Source organism: Culex quinquefasciatus, chromosome 3, assembly GCF_015732765.1.
Source record: "Culex quinquefasciatus strain JHB chromosome 3, VPISU_Cqui_1.0_pri_paternal, whole genome shotgun sequence".
NCBI lineage: Eukaryota > Metazoa > Arthropoda > Insecta > Diptera > Culicidae > Culex > Culex quinquefasciatus.
Window position 1 is genome coordinate 166244220 of NC_051863.1, and position 19679 is coordinate 166263898.

At 34.3% G+C, this 19679-nt stretch overlaps 1 protein-coding gene and 1 long non-coding RNA gene across 2 annotated transcripts; one reads left to right on the forward strand and one right to left on the reverse strand.

The window, feature by feature from the left end:
- Positions 1-7618: 7618 nt before the first annotated feature.
- On the reverse strand, positions 7619-19217 carry LOC6043704 (retinol dehydrogenase 13). The gene is made up of 3 exons (XM_001861295.2): positions 18882-19217; positions 18552-18818; positions 7619-8369 (listed from the first exon to the last, which is right to left on the reverse strand). The coding sequence occupies exons 1-3, from the start codon at positions 18956-18958 to the stop codon at positions 7718-7720; spliced, it is 996 nt and encodes a 331-aa protein (XP_001861330.2). The 5' UTR covers positions 18959-19217; the 3' UTR covers positions 7619-7717.
- On the forward strand, positions 11681-12496 carry LOC119770013. Its single transcript, XR_005278617.1, has 2 exons — positions 11681-11942; positions 12007-12496. It is a non-coding gene; the product is annotated as an uncharacterized LOC119770013 (long non-coding RNA).
- Positions 19218-19679: the final 462 nt, after the last annotated feature.

Below are 19679 nucleotides of genomic sequence, written 5' to 3' on the forward strand. Positions count from 1 at the left end.
CACTTTTTTATTTGGGTTTTTAATTATGCTATTTTTTCACTAAATTGCCAATAACTCCCTTTAGATTTAACCAATTGGGATGCTTCTCCCTGTATTTTGTTGCATTTTATAAGCCCTTTCAGATACATTTTGAATTTTGAAATTAAATTAAATTTTGCCTAATTTATAGCCTTTTTAAGATTTTTGACGTTTTTGAACTTTGTGTCCAGATTTGCCCCACTTCCCGTTGACCTAAAATTATTCGCTCTACAACATTGCTATGGCGTTCTCGATTGCAAGATTCCTACTCGAAACTAAGTGTCCGAAGGCATGATTTTGTTGAGGCAATTGCAAACCTCTTTTTACATCTTAGCTTCCATCCACCCCTGGATTCAAACTGATGACCTTTGGATTGTGAGTCCAACTGCCTACCAGCGACTCCACCGAGGCAGGACCCAGGGAGACAACTCCTACACCTAGACTGAGCTATCGACCTAACCCTTTAGGTTATACCGACCCCATCCGACGGAAGGCGTGGTCAGACAAATCTCTTCTCGAAAAATACCACCGGGACCGTCTGGGATCGAACCCAAGCCGACTGGGTGAGAGACAACCATGGTTTGCTCGTTTTTCTTGAGCGACGAAACAGCCTACTTTTCTCTACCAAAAATAATTCATTTCAAAACAAATGCTTAAAGTTCTACTTTTCAATTTTCCAGTTTTTGCTTTTTGGGTGTTTTTAGAACCGCCTTGAGTCAGGGGAATTAAAAAACAACCAAAAAGCAAAAATTGAAAATTTGGTTTATTGGTCATTTTCAAAAAAAAACTCCAGATTTAAACGATTTATTGACTAAACGTGCACATTTGACTGATAATTCTGTGAAAAGGGTGTTTTCGGAATTATTAAAAATGTTGTATGGAACTTGCTGCAAAACTAAATTTTTTCGTCACTCGTCGTACGACTCGTGGTGAACAAAACATCTTTTTGCATCTTGTTGCATAATAGTAGTTTATGCAACAAGTGGCAAAAAGAGATTTTTTTCAGCACGAGTCGTACGAGGTTCACCGAGTTAGATAAATATGAAGAGTGCTGAAAAAATCAAGTTTTGCAACGAGTTCCAAACAACATTTTTTGCAATTCCGAAAAACACACTGAGTGAAATTTTATGTCAAATTTTCATGTATTTTGTCAATAAATCGTTTAAATCAAAAAAATGTTGAGAAGTGTTACTTTTCAGCATTTATTTTGAAAAGTGTTGCTATTCGATTCTGTTATTTTTGGTACAGAAAAGTAGGCTTTTTCGTCGTTCAAGAATGACAGGAAAAGTAAGTAGTTTTACGAAGGAATTGCAAAAACTACTTTTTTGCAATCCCGCTGTGAAACTGTCAACTTTTCCTGTCCTTCTGGAGAAACGAAACGGCCTACTTTTCCCTACCAAAAATAACAGAATGGAAAAATAATACCTTACAATACCAGTGCTGAAAAGTTCTACACTAGTATCGAAAAGTAACATTTTTCAATATTTTTAGTTTTGAGCGGTAGATTTACTAAACACATGGATGTTTGACATGAAATTTCATTCAAGAAGCGCTTTGTCGGTATTGCAAAAAATGTTGTAAGCAACTTGTTGCAAAACTTGATTTTTTCAGCACTCGTCGTATTTATCCAACTCGGTAAACCTCGTTGGATAAATGTACGACTCGTGCTGAAAAATCTTCTTTTTGCAACTTGTTGCATAAACTACTATTTCAGTATCCATTTGAACACTGAAAAGTTTAAATTTTCTGCACTTGTGTCGAAAATTAATACTTTTTGAATATGTTATGGAGTTGACACATATCTTGTCAAATAACAATCAAGTGGTGAAACAAATGTTTCATTAAATAAACAATGCATCGTCCTAAATGTATGTAACATAAAAATCGGCAAAAATTTAAAACACTTGTAATGTTGCATTCATTCCTTCAAACGATTATTTTTTTACATTGAATGTAAACTCTAAATGTTCAGAACCATCAAACTACACCAGACTCATTTGCTCTTTCATGTCTAAAAAAACTAAAAAGTTAATTGCTTCAGTTATACATCGTTGCATTGCATTCAACAATTCTAAAATTAAAACATTGATTTAAAACTGAAGCCAGGATTTCGAAAAATATATTTAGTCATAACTGGTTTTGTCCTAACCGAATACATTATTGATTACTGTTTACAAATTCTGACCTACCCAACCCAATGTCATCAAACATCGAATAATGAAATATGAGAAAATTATTTTTAGATCAAGCCATTCCATTTCGGGTTGCAAACATTGTTCAAATTCAGGTTCAAGCTGATTTGCATATAAATAATCTTGAGAGGCGGATCCGCTTGGTGGAGAAATTTATCACCTCTTTACGACACCCACAACTTTTTTTTCTTGCTTCGATCGTAAACATTCCAAGCTAGCAATGATTTTTTTTTTCTGCGCCGGTTTGGAGATTTTTTCAACATATTTCTCAACCAGGTAGAACATGATTTGCGAAAAAAAAATCGCATTCTCTCTAGATCCGGTGATGGATGCTAAAAAATAAACCTGTAGAAGAAAAGTTTTACGATCTTGTTTACCTCACGTAGGCCGTCGTCGTCGCCGTATCGTAAACCTTTGATAGCGCACAGCTAAATTAAGCTATTAAAAACAGAAATCACCAAACCTGGCTAACACCCAGCCAAGCAGGAAGGTACAGCCCCAATGTCGAATGATCGAAAACGCTCCAAAATGTCACTTCTGGTAAAGCGTTAGAGACGCCAAGAACATGGAAAATTTCCAGCCATAAAATGCGCACAAAACAGATGTTCGAAGGTTTCGAAACCTTCAGAACAGATTTGGGTAAGGTAAGGGTCGAATTTACATTTTCGAGATTCGACACCCAGGGTGAACTTTCGATAAAGTTACACCTGTTTGGTGGAAACTTTCAGCTGTATATAGTTCCACAAAAAATTGTTTCGAAAAAGTTTTTTTGATATGATTTGTTTTTGTTTAGTCCTCTTCAACCAAACGCCACTTTAAGGTCGTAGATGGTGTCCTTCACTTTTTGGGCAATAACTGTCAATGATGGTTCTGACTTCAGGGTCCAGAAATAGTAAGTTGAAATGAAAAAAATATCACGATATGTAAACTGCTTTTACAAACAACACAAAGAAATCCATTTTTGGATTGATACATTCTGAATCAAGATTTGAACAATTTCTTCTAAAACCAACATGGCCGCCAGAAGGCCGATCAGAAATGATGCTTTTCAGAGCCTTAAGGCGGGCTTCAATAAATCAAATAATTTAAACATAATTTCGGCCCATTTATCTTTATATGCCTTGGAAAAAATAACTCATTTTTTTAGAATCGGGGCTTTCGTTATTTGACTTGACAATGTTCACAAAAATGTAACTTGCAGTCAAGAATCGATTATCCGAAGTGTCCTACAAAAATCACTTTGGATAATAATCTCAACAATTTTGAAGTCGATGTCAGTGAACGCTTCAGTTTTGTCAAGGTATTATAGATTTGGGTTACCTGAACATGCTCTAATCGACATAATTGAGTTTTAGTGAATTCTCAGCCAATAAATAAAATTTTAAATTCTAAGGAATAATCTTAAGATACCATGCGCACCCTCTTATAAGGAACCGTGCGCACTTTGGTGCTTTTGCTACCCCTATAAATACACGTGGGTGCGCATGGTAGCTTAAGATTATTCCATAACATTTATACTCGAAATTTGCAATTGTATTTATTGGCAGGGAATTTACTAAAATTCAATTCTGTCGATTGCAGCGTGTTCAGGAAGCCCGAATCTATCATACCCTGACATATCAGAAGCATTTACTGACATCAACTTCAAAAATGCTTGCGTCAATAGTTGTACATTACTATCTATCAGCAAGAAACAGACAAAATCCCGATAATATCAAAAAAGCCCCAAAAAGATCCCCTCAAGCGTCACGTCACGTGGCCAGACCCGCGGCGGCGTGGCGTCAACCGACTGTCGCCTGCCGCCAGCCGCCGCCACATTCCGGAACTCGTCCAATCATGATATATTGATCGTTATGTCGCGCCAAATGATCGTCCGCGGGTTGATTTTTTGAAGATTTCTCAGCTGGTCGGTCACGCGTGTCGCCACCGTAATTCTCACAAATGGGGAATTCACGCAAATATCACGAGCGGCCGGGCGCACTTTTACGGCGGTCAATCTGCTGGTGTGGAGATTGAAGATTGTTGGTTGTGGAATTTGGTTGAGGGCGGTGGGGCTGAAAATTCATAAATTTGTTTTAACTTTTACTGAGCAATTGGTTAATAAAGACGTTTTCAAATGGTCAACTTTTCAATGTAAAGCATTTTCCAAATTAAAAAAAATTGCATAAAGTTAATTTTGAACACTCCGTTTTCCTAAAAAAAATCCCAGACTATGTCTCTAAGCAGACAACGACCGGCTGACGACGGGGAAGATCTGCTCCTGACAAGTCGCAAATGAAGGCGAGACACGCGTCGCGCCTTCTATAGAATAGTTAAATTAATTGAATAATTTCAAAAGATTATATCACACGCTAGAACAAAGATTCGTCTTGCAGATTACAGATTTAAGACTTTGGGCGTCGAGTTGGGCATGACTTTAGGAATTTTGAGTTTTGCCATAAGTGTGATGCTACAAATTAGTTGCGGGCAATCCTGTTGAATGTTGGCAGAGGCAGAAGAGCTATGAACTGCTCGCGGGCGTGTTGCTTCCAAACCGGTTCCATCCTCGTATGTCCGCGTTCTTGACTCGGTGCCCTGTAGAGGAAAGAAGAGGGGGGGGACAGTTACCTCCGATCTTGGATCCTCTCTCAGAAAGGTCGTCAAGGACGCACTATAGGAAGATGTTAGGCGAGCGGTTATGATTTTTTTTTTAAATTGAATAATTTAAAAAATGCCATTATGTTGGAAATCTTTTATTTATCAACAGTTTCATTAGAAAGTGAAAGGAAAAAATTAAAATTGCTTTGATTTGTATCAAAATTTGAGTGGGGTTCTTTGGCCAAAATAATTAGACCCGTTTTTTTGCCATTGGGGCGACCTACGCCTTGTTGGGGTGGTCAAAAAAAAATGCAATTTTCGTCCATTTTCACAAAAATCACATTTTACAAAAAATCTTAATATTGCTCCATTTCAATCGATTCACACTGTCTTGGACGTAAATGAAAAGTGATACGGCTTTCAAAAAAAAGTTGTTAAGAGTTTCAAAAATCTAGCCTAACATTTGAAAAAGCCATATGAAAACTTAAAATGCAGTTTTGACGGTGTCTGGACCAAAGAGCCTATGTCTAAACGAGGTTTATTCAAGGGGGTGTGACTGCCAATCCCTCGCGTGGTCAGACCAGAATCCAGCATAAAGCTGTCAGACCAAAACTGTCAGACCAAAGTGGGTTTGGCTGCCAATCCCCCTGTCAGACCAAAGAGCAAAAGATATTGCGCGTATTCCCGAGAAAGACACGCGGCAAACCAGCCTCGAAACGACGCGCCGCACTTTCGGCAAATGCGTGCAGTCAAATTCCATACTGCGCATTTTGTTTTTGTGGATCTTCTTCTTCGAATCGCCTGGCATTGTTGCCAGGTATGTTTTATATTGCACCAAAAATGCAGAAAATCGCTGGCGTGTACCCTTGAAATAAACGGACAATAAACAAACTCAAGACACTGATATTGTTCCCAATTTTGCAACAAAAATATTTTTTCAACAAAAAATATGTTTAGAAGCTTAGCAAAATAGTCTATCGCCTAAAAAATGATTAAGTTAATCGGATTCTTATCGAAAACAGACAAAATAAAAAAAAATATGGCATTTTTTGTTTATTTAAAATTTCAACTACCTAAATATTCGGTGTTTACCTAAAGCATCTTGCAATAAAGTATGCGAAATTGTGCATCTTCTTCTTACATTATCCTCTTGAACAAAATGAGTCATTTTTGCGGCCATTTCAGGGAATGATTCCCCAGGTATATTGAGCCCGAATCCCAAATAAGACTTTGATTGGTTGCGACAGGACCTGGCGCTTTGTCTTTGAAGTTTAAGTGGGATTTAACCCGTAAAATTGGTGCGTTCTGGTTTTTGCCAGTTTAGAACCCCTTAACGATTTTTGCATTTTTTAAAAAACCTCACGAGCTTATACTGCCCCTGATCGCATAAATGTCCCATATGCATTTTCATCGATTTCGAGTTATTGAAGCAGTTTGGTTCAAAATCGTGTGCTCTTTCAAAAGAGCCTGTAACATCCAGCACTTTGTTCTAGAAATCCGGAGTAAATCCAGTTTTTTCGCGAAAATTTAACACGTAGCCTTATGTATGCGACAAACCTTAAATGCTTTTTTCTCAGCTTGCTGTTTTTGCATTTGGGACATTTATGCGAACATGGGCAGTATAGTTCTTGTTCCAGGGAACAATTTTGCCGAAGAGTGTTAAAAGCTTGATCAAATATTAAGAATGTTACAGAATTTATAACACCACCGCTGAAAACATCAACTTTTTCTTCAAGCTCTTCTGGCAATCATAAGCTTACCTGGTTCCATAGGCGTCGCGACGCCTACCCTGAGTCTTTTCTGCCGTAGCAGCTAGTGCTGCCAGAAGAGAGTGAAATCACCAAGTAACGAACACAATTTTTTTCTTAGAAAAGCTAATTATTGTTCAAATCCACAAACGGCATTTCTAAAAAAAAGGTAGAATAGAAAGAACATTACAAAAAAGCAGTACACAGAACACGTTTTCTAAACAAAATATTATCTTTGGTTCAATAGCAATAGAAATAGGCGCTATTTTACTTTCCAAAAATTCTTGGATTGAATTTTCCTTTACACATTGACCATAGCCTACTAAGATTGTTTAACAACTCTCTAAAAAAAATCAATACATTGTTATCATTCAGGGTTGCCAGATAAATCTGGGAATGCCAGATTTTTTAAGTGTCAGCCAGAATAAAGATTCATCTTTCTCAGTGCCAGATTTTGACAGATTTCACCAGATTTATCGAAATCAACGAATTTAATTGAAAACAAAAAAATAGAATGGGTATTTCTTAAAAAGAATAATAATAATTTTTTTAAGGTCATAAAATCAATTAAACCATCTGAATTCTACAAATTTTTGAATTAATCCATTTCCTTCCTTTCCTTCACCATTGAAAATGGTTAGATTTTTGTCTGCCAGATTTTTCCAGATTTTTTATCGATACTTTGCCAGATTTTTTTAATTTTGACCTGGTAACCCTGGTTATCATTACAAACATCTGAGAACACCGTTGATCACAGTGTAACAGAAAATTAAATCCAGGAATTCTGATGAATGGTCATCGTACAAAGAAGAGATGTATATGAACAATCGTTTTAAACTTATTTTAATATTTTTGCAAATACATACATCATTTTTGAGAGCCATTCGTGCGGTTCTTAAACGTCTAATTCTTACTAACATGCCATTTGCTTGGTTAAGACTAGAAATGCCAGTCGTTATATTTTTTATTTCTTGGTTTCTGTTATATAAATTGCGAAATTATTAACATTTTTGTGTTAATTGTGCCGTAAGTATTTTAAGTTTACAATTTGCGTACAAAGCATTAGTTCTAGACTTCCATCGATTCAAAGTTCATGACTGAATCCCCAGCACATCACTCCGCCAACCCTGGCTCGCTGAAAATGATGATGTCTTTGCTGTTGCTCTTCTTGACAATCCGCTGTCAGGAAACGGCAGCCGTTCCGGTCAGCGTGCCCGTCCACTTGTCGCTAACGGCCCACAGCCACTTCGCCAGCTGGTCGTCCTTCGCCTGCTCGGCCACGTCCTTCGGTGCGCAATCGCTAAAGTACTGTCCGGATACCTTCTCCAGCTGCGGATGAAGCGCCACGTGCAGCGTAGTTTGCGCCCCCGAAGCCGCCGACTTGAGGAATGGCCACACGAACGGCTTGATGAGGAAGCTCGAGAACCAGCTGTTGAACAGGCCCATGTGGCGCATCAGGTCGGTGTCCACGATGCCCGGATGGACGGCGTTGACCGTGACGCCGGTTCCCTCGAGACGTTTCGCCAGTTCGCGCGTGAACAGGACGTTCGCCAGTTTGCTCTGCTCGTACGCATTGGCGGGATCGTAACTTTGGACGCTGTTCAAATCTTGCACGTTGATTTTAGCCCGGGTGTGGGCAATGCTGGACAGGACAACGATACGGGACGGGGCTGACAGTTTGAGTTGATCTAGGAGAAGATTCGTGAGCAGGAAGTGGCCCATGTGATTCACTCCGAGCTGCAGTTCGATGCCTTCTTTGGTGAGGGAACGTGGGCAGCGCATAACTCCGGCATTATTCACCAGGATGTCCAAACGGTTTTGCTCGAGTTTGAATCTGAAATGGGGAAATGATTCACTGTTAGTTTGGATTCATTCATTTGGATATACATTTGATTTTGATGAATCACGAAAACAAACATTTAACAACATCAAACTAAGTAGGGGAACTATACCCTTTCTCAACCTATTTCTATTATCGGCCTATCAGCACTTTGATCATGAATTACAGCTTAAATAAAGTGTTTTTGACTGTTCCAAAGTAATAAAACTAAAGTGAGCAGCAACTCTTGATTGTTGATACATTTGAAAATGTTGGTTTTATAGCGGAAAACGGCAAAAGTGATGCGAATTGGTCGAACGACTTAGTTTGATTAAAATAGGTATTGTATATTTCCCCTATGTGAAACTGTTGTGCAATTTGTTAACAGTGCATAATTAATCATGTTGCCCTCCAAACACCACCATTATCGACACGAGTCCTTTCAATCGCTGTGAACAAGTGCAGCCAACACTCCAACACGAACAATGAAGTTGTTAGGACGCATTCTGTTGGCCACGGTTACAAGGCCACTCATCGGTTCGTTAGGCTCACCCCAGGAAACTGTAGAGTACACCGTGTCTCTGATCCAACATTTAAGTAGCAACGTTGAACGCGGAGTTCCGCGAGTTGTATTCTTTGATTTTGGCCTGAATGAACACTATCCTGTTCTGGAAAGGACACTCCCAAAATCAGAGCTGGTGTTTGTATCCAAACTAGTGATGGATTGTAACCTGCCATTAGCAAGTATTGGGAAGATGCCCTCAAAAGTGACGCTACTAGTTGTTTACGGAGGTCCAAATTATTGTTTTGAAATATTTGCCACAACTTTTCGAGCCTTCGATCCAAGTTCTAAAGTGATTGTTTTTACACCATATTGTCTGAGGAATCATTTTCCGAAAGTTATCGGAAGATTGAAATTCTACAACGCGATTTATGTGACCCTTGAAAACTGTAAAATGATTTACAATGGAACGTTTGTCAAACTTCCTCAACCTAGTTTGCTGTACCGACGTTCACCTTTCCATAGTCTTGGTCGGCCCATAACGATTTTATCATCAGTTGATGCATAGGGTAGAGGACCCAGTTTTCGCCCTGCTCCAGTTTTCGCCCACCTACTGGATTTAATCTGTATTTAGCAAACTCATACCGTTTTTTGGTTGAATTTATTATGCAGGTTTAAATATTCATTCATTTCTAGTACTAATTGAAACTTTCCTAATGAATTTCTATTGATTATTAAGTTTTTATAAGCTTTTCAAAAAAGCCTTACTGCAGCCGCCATATTTTTGTCAATTTAGACTACAGCGGGTAATAATGTTAATGAGGGAAAACAACTCATTTTGTCCGAAAATAATGTAAATAAATAATTCATTAGTTCACTGTATGTCTGAATTTCATGAAAATCTAGTGATTTACCTGTTTTAAACGTTTAGCAAAGGTTATTTCAATAAAATAAAGTGGGCGATTTCTGGGGTCATGAAAAAACATGAGATCCAATTTTCGCCCAGGGCGAAATCTAGTATTGTGTTTTCAGATTTTATCTAGAACCAGTTTTCGTTTACCATAAAAACGAATCTAATCGCAGCGAAATGTGCTTGAAAATATATGTGGAACATTCTAGATTATTTTTAAAGGTTAAATAATCATTTTAATTACTTTCATTCATAAAGGGTTTTGGTTCAAATGTTGTAAAAGTTTACTGGTACATAGGAGAACAAATTAAGCAGAGGATGGAGAAGTAGTTACACATGTGCTTTAATATTTTTATTAAGAGGTACCGTAAACTGGGGTGACTTTGATAGCCCGGGGTGACATTGATAGAAATTTGATTTGGCCACTAATTTTGATACATCCAATGTAACAGTCACATTTTTGCATATATGTACAATAATAAGCTATCCCTTACTGCTTACATACTTAAAATTCTCAAAAATTTTTAGATACTTATTTGACGGGCATTTGAAAAACCTACCAAAGTCACCCCGGGCTATCAAAGTCACCCCAGTTTACGGTACTCGATGTTTTATGTTTTTTGAGTCAATTCGGGAGCAAATGACCCATAGGGTTAAAGCTCCCCTAACAAAATCAACAACAACATGGAGCTAATTGTAACTGTGTGCCTCTTGGGTGAACAGGGACACATGAGTTCTATCACAAATTTTGATTCAGTCATATTTTTTTAGAGAGAGTGAGAACATGTTTTGGTTTTAGTTATAATAGACAGAGAATCTCAAAATAAGCAGGATAAATGAAAAAAAACTCCTGGGATTTTTTGAACCTCAATTTATAATATGTACGACAAAATATGTGCACATCAATGAAATTTAGCTTCGGGAACATGTTGTGTATCAATAGGAGACCATATTTGCTTAGCTTTGAGTCATAATTTCATTTGATTTCTTGATTTTTGTCGTGGGCGAAAACTGGTTCCAAGGGTGAGCGAAAATTGGATTTAGGGGGGCGAAAATAGGCTTTTCAGAGGACTTTATAAAAACGCAAAATTTTATAAAAAATGAACACGTAAATGATAAAAACCTTGTGGAAACTTAAAATCAAATAGTTTATCAACGTTCTACAACAAATAGAACCAAAAACCTTAATTTGCCATCAAATTCTCATCAAATTTCCTAGATTGCCTCTATAAAGTGGGCGATTTCTGGGTCCTCTACCCTATCACCCGCATGTGGTAATTTATTGGTTAGAAGAAACAAGTCGTATGATGAACACAACATTGTATAAAAACAAACATCACTCATCGCATAAGAACCTTCTTGATCCGGCTTTTTTTGATTTTTTCTTAAGCAATAATATAGATATTATCACCGGACCATACCAACTATCGGTGAGCACTTTCGAAGATATAACAGTTCTCTTTTCAAACTTACCAGAGCAAAAAGTAATTGTGGTACCCAAATTTCAACTGAAAATCTACGAGTTGTTTTTCTTGCCATACAATTGGGAGGTTTGGATTGTTCTTTTCACCATACTCCATATATACCAACTGTGTCCTAAGGGTGGATTTTCATGGATTTTTCGATGACCGACATCGAAAACGACTTACGATGCTCGTGGTCAAACTTCGCCAAAAACTTCAATTTTTCAATCAGATGAAGTCCGAAAATAAATTATATTAACGTTAGAAAGCAACACAAGCAGTAAAAAACAAACAGCCATTGCTGGTATGTCGTGAAAATACGATTTTCCGACTTTTTATTTTCGATGCACAAGCATCTTGAAATGACCGACATCAAAAGCATACTCACGACCATGCTTTGCTAAAATGTCAGAGCATCGAAACGCGATGCTCATCCGCAGCGAAGTCATGCCACCTCAGCACCAAGGACACAAACCCAAACTAACGCTTTGTAACTGTTGGGAACGAGTGGGAAATGAAACTTGACGATGTTTGACGAAACAAATTTTGAAAGATCTGTCAAAGTAGGCCCTGTCAAATCAGCTGATTTTGCTGCTGTCAAAAAGTTTTCAAGTCCATCTTTTCAATATTTTTTTTTTAATCAAATAAAAATAGAATTATAAGATGTGCAAATATGTAATTTAAAAACATAGATAATCATCTCCAAACCATTGGTAAGTGCCCAGACGTCGAGAAACAAACCAAGTTTTTGTTTACCATTTTAATGTTTTGTTGCAGAAGTGGTCGCTTTAGCCGAATTTCCATTCAGAACATCGGCACCACCACCTTCGAGAGCAGATTCCGTTTCGTTTGGGTGAGTGATCTCCTTGGTGATCTCAAAATGCCGCAAGAAATGCCAACACCGTCGGAGAAGCACCAGAAACGGAAGCGAAGCGCTCAAGCTGAGTTACTTTTGAGTTTCGGAAGCAGCTTTTGGGTCGAACAAAAGTCGATTCAAGATTGACAGCAACGGTAATAATACATTGGATTACGCTCAGTGACGAAATTCTGAGGCTGAAGGAGGAAGAAGTGTTTGCGAAGATGAAAAGAAAGAGGGACAAGAAAAAGAAGAACCGGAAACGTCACACCGGAAATGTTTCAACGATGACACTCGACGCTGGAGTGAAAGGACGTAATAAAGAAGGCAAAATTGTAATATGTTGTAAAAATATACATTAAGAAAGATAAGTATGAAATAAACTTAAAAATAAAACCAATAAAATTGTAATTAGTTTCACTGATTTATTTGAATTGACAAAACAAGAGCTGATCCCACTCTATCTTTTTTACACTCGGAAGAAATCAGTGCTTTTTCGGCTGAATTCTTATTTTGCCATTTCCTTGTGTATTATCTTGTGACACGTCGTATCTTTTTACAGCAGCAGTTAGCACACAAGAGACAAATGGTAAATTTTGGTTTGATTAATCCTAGCCAGAATGCCTCGATTTTTTTAATTCTAATTCAAAACAATATTTTTTTACAGAAAGACTCACAAATTTATACAAAATGGAAGCTATTTTTGTTCTGATAGTTTTCAATTCAATGTAAAAAATGCCGGTGAGCGGGATTTGAACAACACCATACACTTGAACGACCCACAGGTCTTTTGTGATCTCTGTTGTGAGTTTCTGCTCGAACCTAGAAATTCAAAGGCATAAATGGGGATGGGAAGAGTACCCAAACCTCTTTCTACTCAAAGGAACCTACCCCGCGACCAACGTTTTACTTCCCCATCCGATAGAAGGCAGGAGCAGATGGGCATCGAACCCATGATCATCCATAAACCACTTGGACACATATTTGAAAATCTCAGTGGATAAGGCGGAAATCGAACCCGCGTCTCATAGCATCATCGGGATCGGCAGCCGAAGCCGCTACCCCTGCGCCACGAGACCCACAAATCTTTTTTATATGGAGCGTGAATAATCACCAACCCCCTCTGAGGTGTCCACGTAGTTTATGGATGGTCCCTTGACATTTTCTTATTTTTTATTTTTTAATTTCTTTCTTATTTTTCAAATTTCTTAACTTTCTTATTTTATTCTTTTATTTCAAAAATATCTATAAATCTATAATTTTTTAAAATTATGAAAATTGAAAAAAGATCAGAATTTCTGATTTTTTTTTATTTTTTTGATTTGATTTAAATTTGTAAAAATTATATAATTTTTTTTCCAAATATATGGCCATTGCAAATATTAGCTTTGAAAACTATTTATAAAGTCTATAAATTTAATTTTTTTTTAAATTTTATAAAATTTATAAAATTTATAAATTTTATAAATTTTATAAATTTTATAAATTTTATAAATTTTATAAATTTTATAAATTTTATAAATTTTATAAATTTTATAAATTTTATAAATTTTATAAATTTTATAAATTTTATAAATTTTATAAATTTTATAAATTTTATAAATTTTATAAATTTTATAAATTTTATAAATTTTATAAATTTTATAAATTTTATGAATTTTATAAATTTTATAAATTTCATAAATTTCATAAATTTTATAAAATTTATTAAATTTATTAAATTTATTAAATTTATAAAATTTATAAAATTTATAAAATTTATAAAATTTTATAAATTTTATAAATTTTATGGATTTTATAAATTTTATAAATTTCATAAATTTCATAAATTTTATAAAATTTATAAAATTTATAAAATTTATAAAATTTATAAAATTTATAAAATTTATAAAATTTATAAAATTTATAAAATTTATAAAATTTATAAAATTTATAAAATTTATAAAATTTATAAAATTTATAAAATTTATAAAATTTATAAAATTTATAAAATTTATAAAATTTATAAAATTTATAAAATTTATAAAATTTATAAAATTTATAAAATTTATAAAATTTATAAAATTTATAAAATTTATAAAATTTATAAAATTTATAAAATTTATAAAATTTATAAAATTTATAAAATTTATAAAATTTATAAAATTTATAAAATTTATAAAATTTATAAAATTTATAAAATTTAAAAAAGTTTAAAAAAAATTACAAAATTTCAAAAAAAATCTTAAATTTCTTAGATTTCTTAAATTTCTTAAATTTATAAAATTTATAAAATTTATAAAATTTATAAAATTTATAAAATTTATAAATTTTCTTAAATTTCTTAAATTTCTTAAATTTCTTAAATTTCATAAATTTCATAAATTTCTTAAATTTCTTAAATTTCTTAAATTTCTTAAATTTCTTAAATTTCTTAAATTTCTTAAATTTCTTAAATTTCTTAAATTTCTTAAATTTCTTAAATTTCTTAAATTTCTTAAATTTCTTAAATTTCTTAAATTTCTTAAATTTCTTAAATTTCTTAAATTTCTTAAATTTCTTAAATTTCTTAAATTTCTTAAATTTCTTAAATTTCTTAAATTTCTTAAATTTCTTAAATTTCTTAAATTTCTTAAATTTCTTAAATTTCTTAAATTTCTTAAATTTCTTAAATTTTTAAATTTCTTAAATTTCTTAAATTTCTAAATTTCTTAAATTTCTTAAATTTCTTAAATTTCTTAAATTTCTTAAATTTCTTAAATTTCTTAAATTTCTTAAATTTCTTAAATTTCTTAAATTTTTAAATTTCTTAAATTTCTTAAATTTCTTAAATTTCTTAAATTTCTTAAATTTCTTAAATTTCTTAAATTTCTTAAATTTCTTAAATTTCTTAAATTTCTTAAATTTCTTAAATTTCTTAAATTTCTTAAATTTCTTAAATTTCTTAAATTTCTTAAATTTCTTAAATTTCTTAAATTTCTTAAATTTCTTAAATTTCTTAAATTTCTTAAATTTCTTAAATTTCTTAAATTTCTTAAATTTCTTAAATTTCTTAAATTTCTTAAATTTCTTAAATTTCTTAAATTTCTTAAATTTCTTAAATTTCTTAAATTTCTTAAATTTCTTAAATTTCTTAAATTTCTTAAATTTCTTAAATTTCTTAAATTTCTTAAATTTCTTAAATTTCTTAAATTTCTTAAATTTCTTAAATTTCTTAAATTTCTTAAATTTCTTAAATTTCTTAAATTTCTTAAATTTCTTAAATTTCTTAAATTTCTTAAATTTCTTAAATTTCTTAAATTTCTTAAATTTCTTAAATTTCTTAAATTTCTTAAATTTCTTAAATTTCTTAAATTTCTTAAATTTCTTAAATTTCTTAAATTTCTTAAATTTCTTAAATTTCTTAAATTTCTTAAATTTCTTAAATTTCTTAAATTTCTTAAATTTCCTTAATTTCTAAAATTTCCTTAATTTCTTTAATTTCTTAAGTTTCTTCATTTTTTTAATTTCTTAAATTTTTAAAAAATTTAAATTTCTTAAATTTCGTAAATCTCTTAAATTTCTTAAATTACGTAAATTTTCTTAAAATTCAGATTTTTTATTATTTTTTAAAAATATTTAGTCCTCTCTTGTATCTTTTGTCTTTTTTGCAAGATTTTTCCCAACGAAAAATTTGAAATAGAATAAATCATATGTTTGAGTCGAAAACCAGCGATCAGCAAATTTTCAACAAAATTTCATGAAATGTTTGGATTTGGAATTGTTTTTTTTGCAGCACTGATTTCTTAGTCGCTAATTCACAGTTGGAATTATAAAAATGTTGACTGGCTTCGCATCTCGAATTCCACTGAAATTCCTTGAACATGAGGCATAAGTTTTACTAAATTAAATTATGCGCTAGTCTACTCATACGACCTTTTGAATAAGATTTATTGAGCAACATCTGCTTATTTCAAAAGTTATACTAGAATTCCGATCGCCACGCAATAGAGTTATCTAAGCCCGATCTCACGCACACCAGCTTACCATTTGTTTTTGCTGGCGACCACAAATTTTAACCTAAAAATTCATCGTGTACGCACACGCAATACATGCGCACGTAGATAGCTCAATAGAGTTATCTAAGCCCGCTCTCACGCACACTAGCACACCCTTTGATTTGCTGGTCGGTACAAAATTTAACCTCACTTTTTTTTCGTGTACGTACACGCAATACATGCGCACGTAGATAACTCTATGCTGCTTTGTTTATGTTTGAATATGTCATTTTCCATCCTTCGTTAACTTGCATGCAAGTGTTCCTAATTCTGGAAAGTCGATTTTGGGTTTGTGTCCAAGCTAAATGAAGTAACGCAAGCCACGAGCATCGAGTTGGTTCGATGCTCGTGCTCTCGATGTCGTTGCATAATCCATGAAAATCCAGCCTAACATACTACGTAATGATCCCATTCTACTAAGTGTTTGTGGCTATGAAAGGTACGACCTGAATAAGTCCGCCCCATTAGAAAAGATGATCCTGTTTTCAGTCATTGCACTGATGTTTGTGATGACCTGCGCCTACGAATCAAAGCTGATGTCATTCATAGCAAGTCGTCCAACATCGAGGCACATTCGAAAGATGCAAGATCTAGCCAAATCGAATCTTAAGATTAAGGTAAATTTAGCACACGATGGTATAATGTTCAACATTCCAATGTTGGCCCACTCTCTCGTCAATATCAGTGGAGAGAATTACACAATGGACAAAGCTCATGCCTACGTCAGCACTCGATCAACTGCGGAGGATATTTTGCCCCTCTATTTTGACGCCGTAAACAAATTTAACCGCTACGAGATTCTGGAGCAGTCTATTGTGATGTATACACCAGCATACTTGTTGGCTTACCGGAGCCCACTGGCAGAGGTGCTAGACCACACGCAGGCTGTTCTAATCGAAAGTGGACTCTGGAGATACGGAATGCAGGCGGGTTTATTCCCGTTCATCAAACGGCTTAAGTCGTATTCAACAACGCTAGATGAAATGCTGCATTTGGAAGATCTACATTTGGCTTGGACGATAGTGACACTTGGTTTAATTATAAGCGGGATGGTTTGTGTGACAGAAATCATTGTATACTTTGTATTGAGGCAATTTCAAAAACGAAAAAATAAAATTTAGTATGCATTTGCAAAAAAAAAAAATAGAATCTTATAGGGATAAATCATCAGTCACTTTTCATTGAAGTTAAGTAAAGAAATACACTGAATCCAATCATGGAAATTACGCCTAAACAAAAAACATTTGAAAGAAACATTACATTATAAAATTGTATTATTGATAATCAAACAAAAGCCAATAAAGAATTTAAACAAAAAGGATTTTAACAACATTCAAATCGGTTTCCAAAACAGCACTAAGTCAAACAAAAAAACTACCAAAAAAATAAGACAAAACAGCAATTCCCCACGAAAACAGCATGATTCGAAAAAAAAGTTCTCCGATCGGGCTCAAAATTTTTCTGGGGGTTCCTTGGCCAAAATAATTAGACCCGTATTTTCTTGTTTGGCCTTTAGGGTGACCTACGTCGTGTTAGGGTGGTCCGAATAATTGTCATTTTCGTCATTTTTCTCAAAAACCACTTTTTCAAAAAAATCATATCTCCACGCCATTCAATCCTATTTTAGATGTCTTAGACGCAAAAGAAATGTGATTATTTGACTATTTGGAAAAAATAGTAAGAAGTTTAAAAAATCTAGCTTAACATTTGAAAAGGTCGTATGAAAACTTAAAATGTTGTTTACTGTAAAAACTGGGGTTTTCGACGCAAAAACAAAACTACTTTTTTCACTAAAACTTTGATATTTTGAAAACTTTTGGTACCCTAACATGTATAGGTTATTGCTGAAATTTTCAAGTTATCGCAGTTTTAGTGAAAAAAGTCGATTTTTTGCCGTTTCCGTCATTTTCCCATTTTTGCGCGTGGCGCGTCGAAAACCCCATTTTTATTTTTAAAAAATCGTATCTCGCAATATTGAAAATATAACTTCACCATTTTTTGATATATCATGAAAAATTTTCCAAGCAATCTGATAAAAATATTTTCAGACATAAGCGCTTTGGTCCCGAAACCTTCAAAAGAGCATTTGAAGTTTTCTTTTGACTTTTTCAAATGTCAGGCTAGATATTTGAAACTTTCAACTATTTTTCCTTAAAAGCCTGTCTAATATCCTTTCGTTTGCGCTCAAGACAGCTAGAATCGGATTGAATGGCGCGGAGATATGATTTTTTGAAAAAAGTGGTTTTTGCGAAAAATAACGAAAAAGCCCACTTTTCAGACCACCCTAACACGGCGTAGGTCACCCTAATGGCCAAACAAAAAATACGGATCTAATTATTTTGGCCAAGGAACCCCCAGAAAAATTTTGAGCCCGATCGGAGAACTTTTTTTTCGAATCATGCTGTTTTCGCGGGGAATTGCTAAAAAGATTTTATTCTGAGTATACTCACTGTTTAACAAACTTGCGCACCGACTGTAGCGAGGCCAGGTCGCACTCCCGGCAGAACACCTGCCCGTTTTGGGTTTCCAGCACGATCTCCTGGCGTGCCTCCTCGCACTTTTTCAAATCCCGGCAGGCCATGTAAACGTGGGCTCCTCGCCGGGCCAGCGCCATCGCGGTTTCCTTGCCGATTCCGGTGTTGGCCCCGGTGATGATCACCACCTTGCCATCCGCTCGGATATCCGGACGTTGGAAGCGCGCTCCCTGCATGTAGTCCCTGTAATTAGTTTGGGCCGGTTTTGGTTTCGTAACAATATGTTAGACGGATTTTGTTACTTACTTTAGCAGAGCGCCACATCCGACCAGCGTTCCGACGGCGCTAAGGCCCAGGACGGCCTTACTTCGGAAGATCGACATGTTTTCGAGATGTTTACGTAACTTTTTAATACATTACTATCGAGAAATTTCTTAGCGTGAAGTTCTCAAACAAAAATCAATATTTTATGATGATCATGTTTTAAGTCACAGAAAGTTTGAGATGTTTGACAGTTAAAAGCACGTGACCACTGCTTGGGCCGTCCGTGAATAAAAAAGCACGGATCATGAACAGTGAAATGTTTCAATTCATGTAAATTTTGTTCAATAAGTTGAATTGCCAAATAATATAAAACCAGGGAATTAACAATTGTTTTAAATTTACTTCTTGAGCAAATCTCAAACCAAAAATCAAAATTGATAGAGAACATCATATTGAAATATTTCAATGGGCTGAAAATCAAATTGAGGTTTGAGAAGGTATAACAAACTGGTACATGCATAAGTATTGGTAGAAATTTTGAAGAATTTACTGTTTTATACTTTGGTTGATCTTAAACAAAGTAAAAATAAAAAAAAATGAAAAAACATTAAAATCGATTATAAACTATGAAGAAAACACTGTGCAACGGTTATTTATGCATTTTCAGTCAAATAAACACTTTTGAGTGGTTCCCAGATTTTCGCAAATACTCTTAGGTTTGGCACGTTAAGCACTCGCTCCTAACTCGATCCAAAAAGCGCCCCCTCCCCCTCCCCCCATCCTTTAAAGTCGGCCGGAATAATCAAGGGACCATATTTTTTCGAAAAACTTAAAAATTTT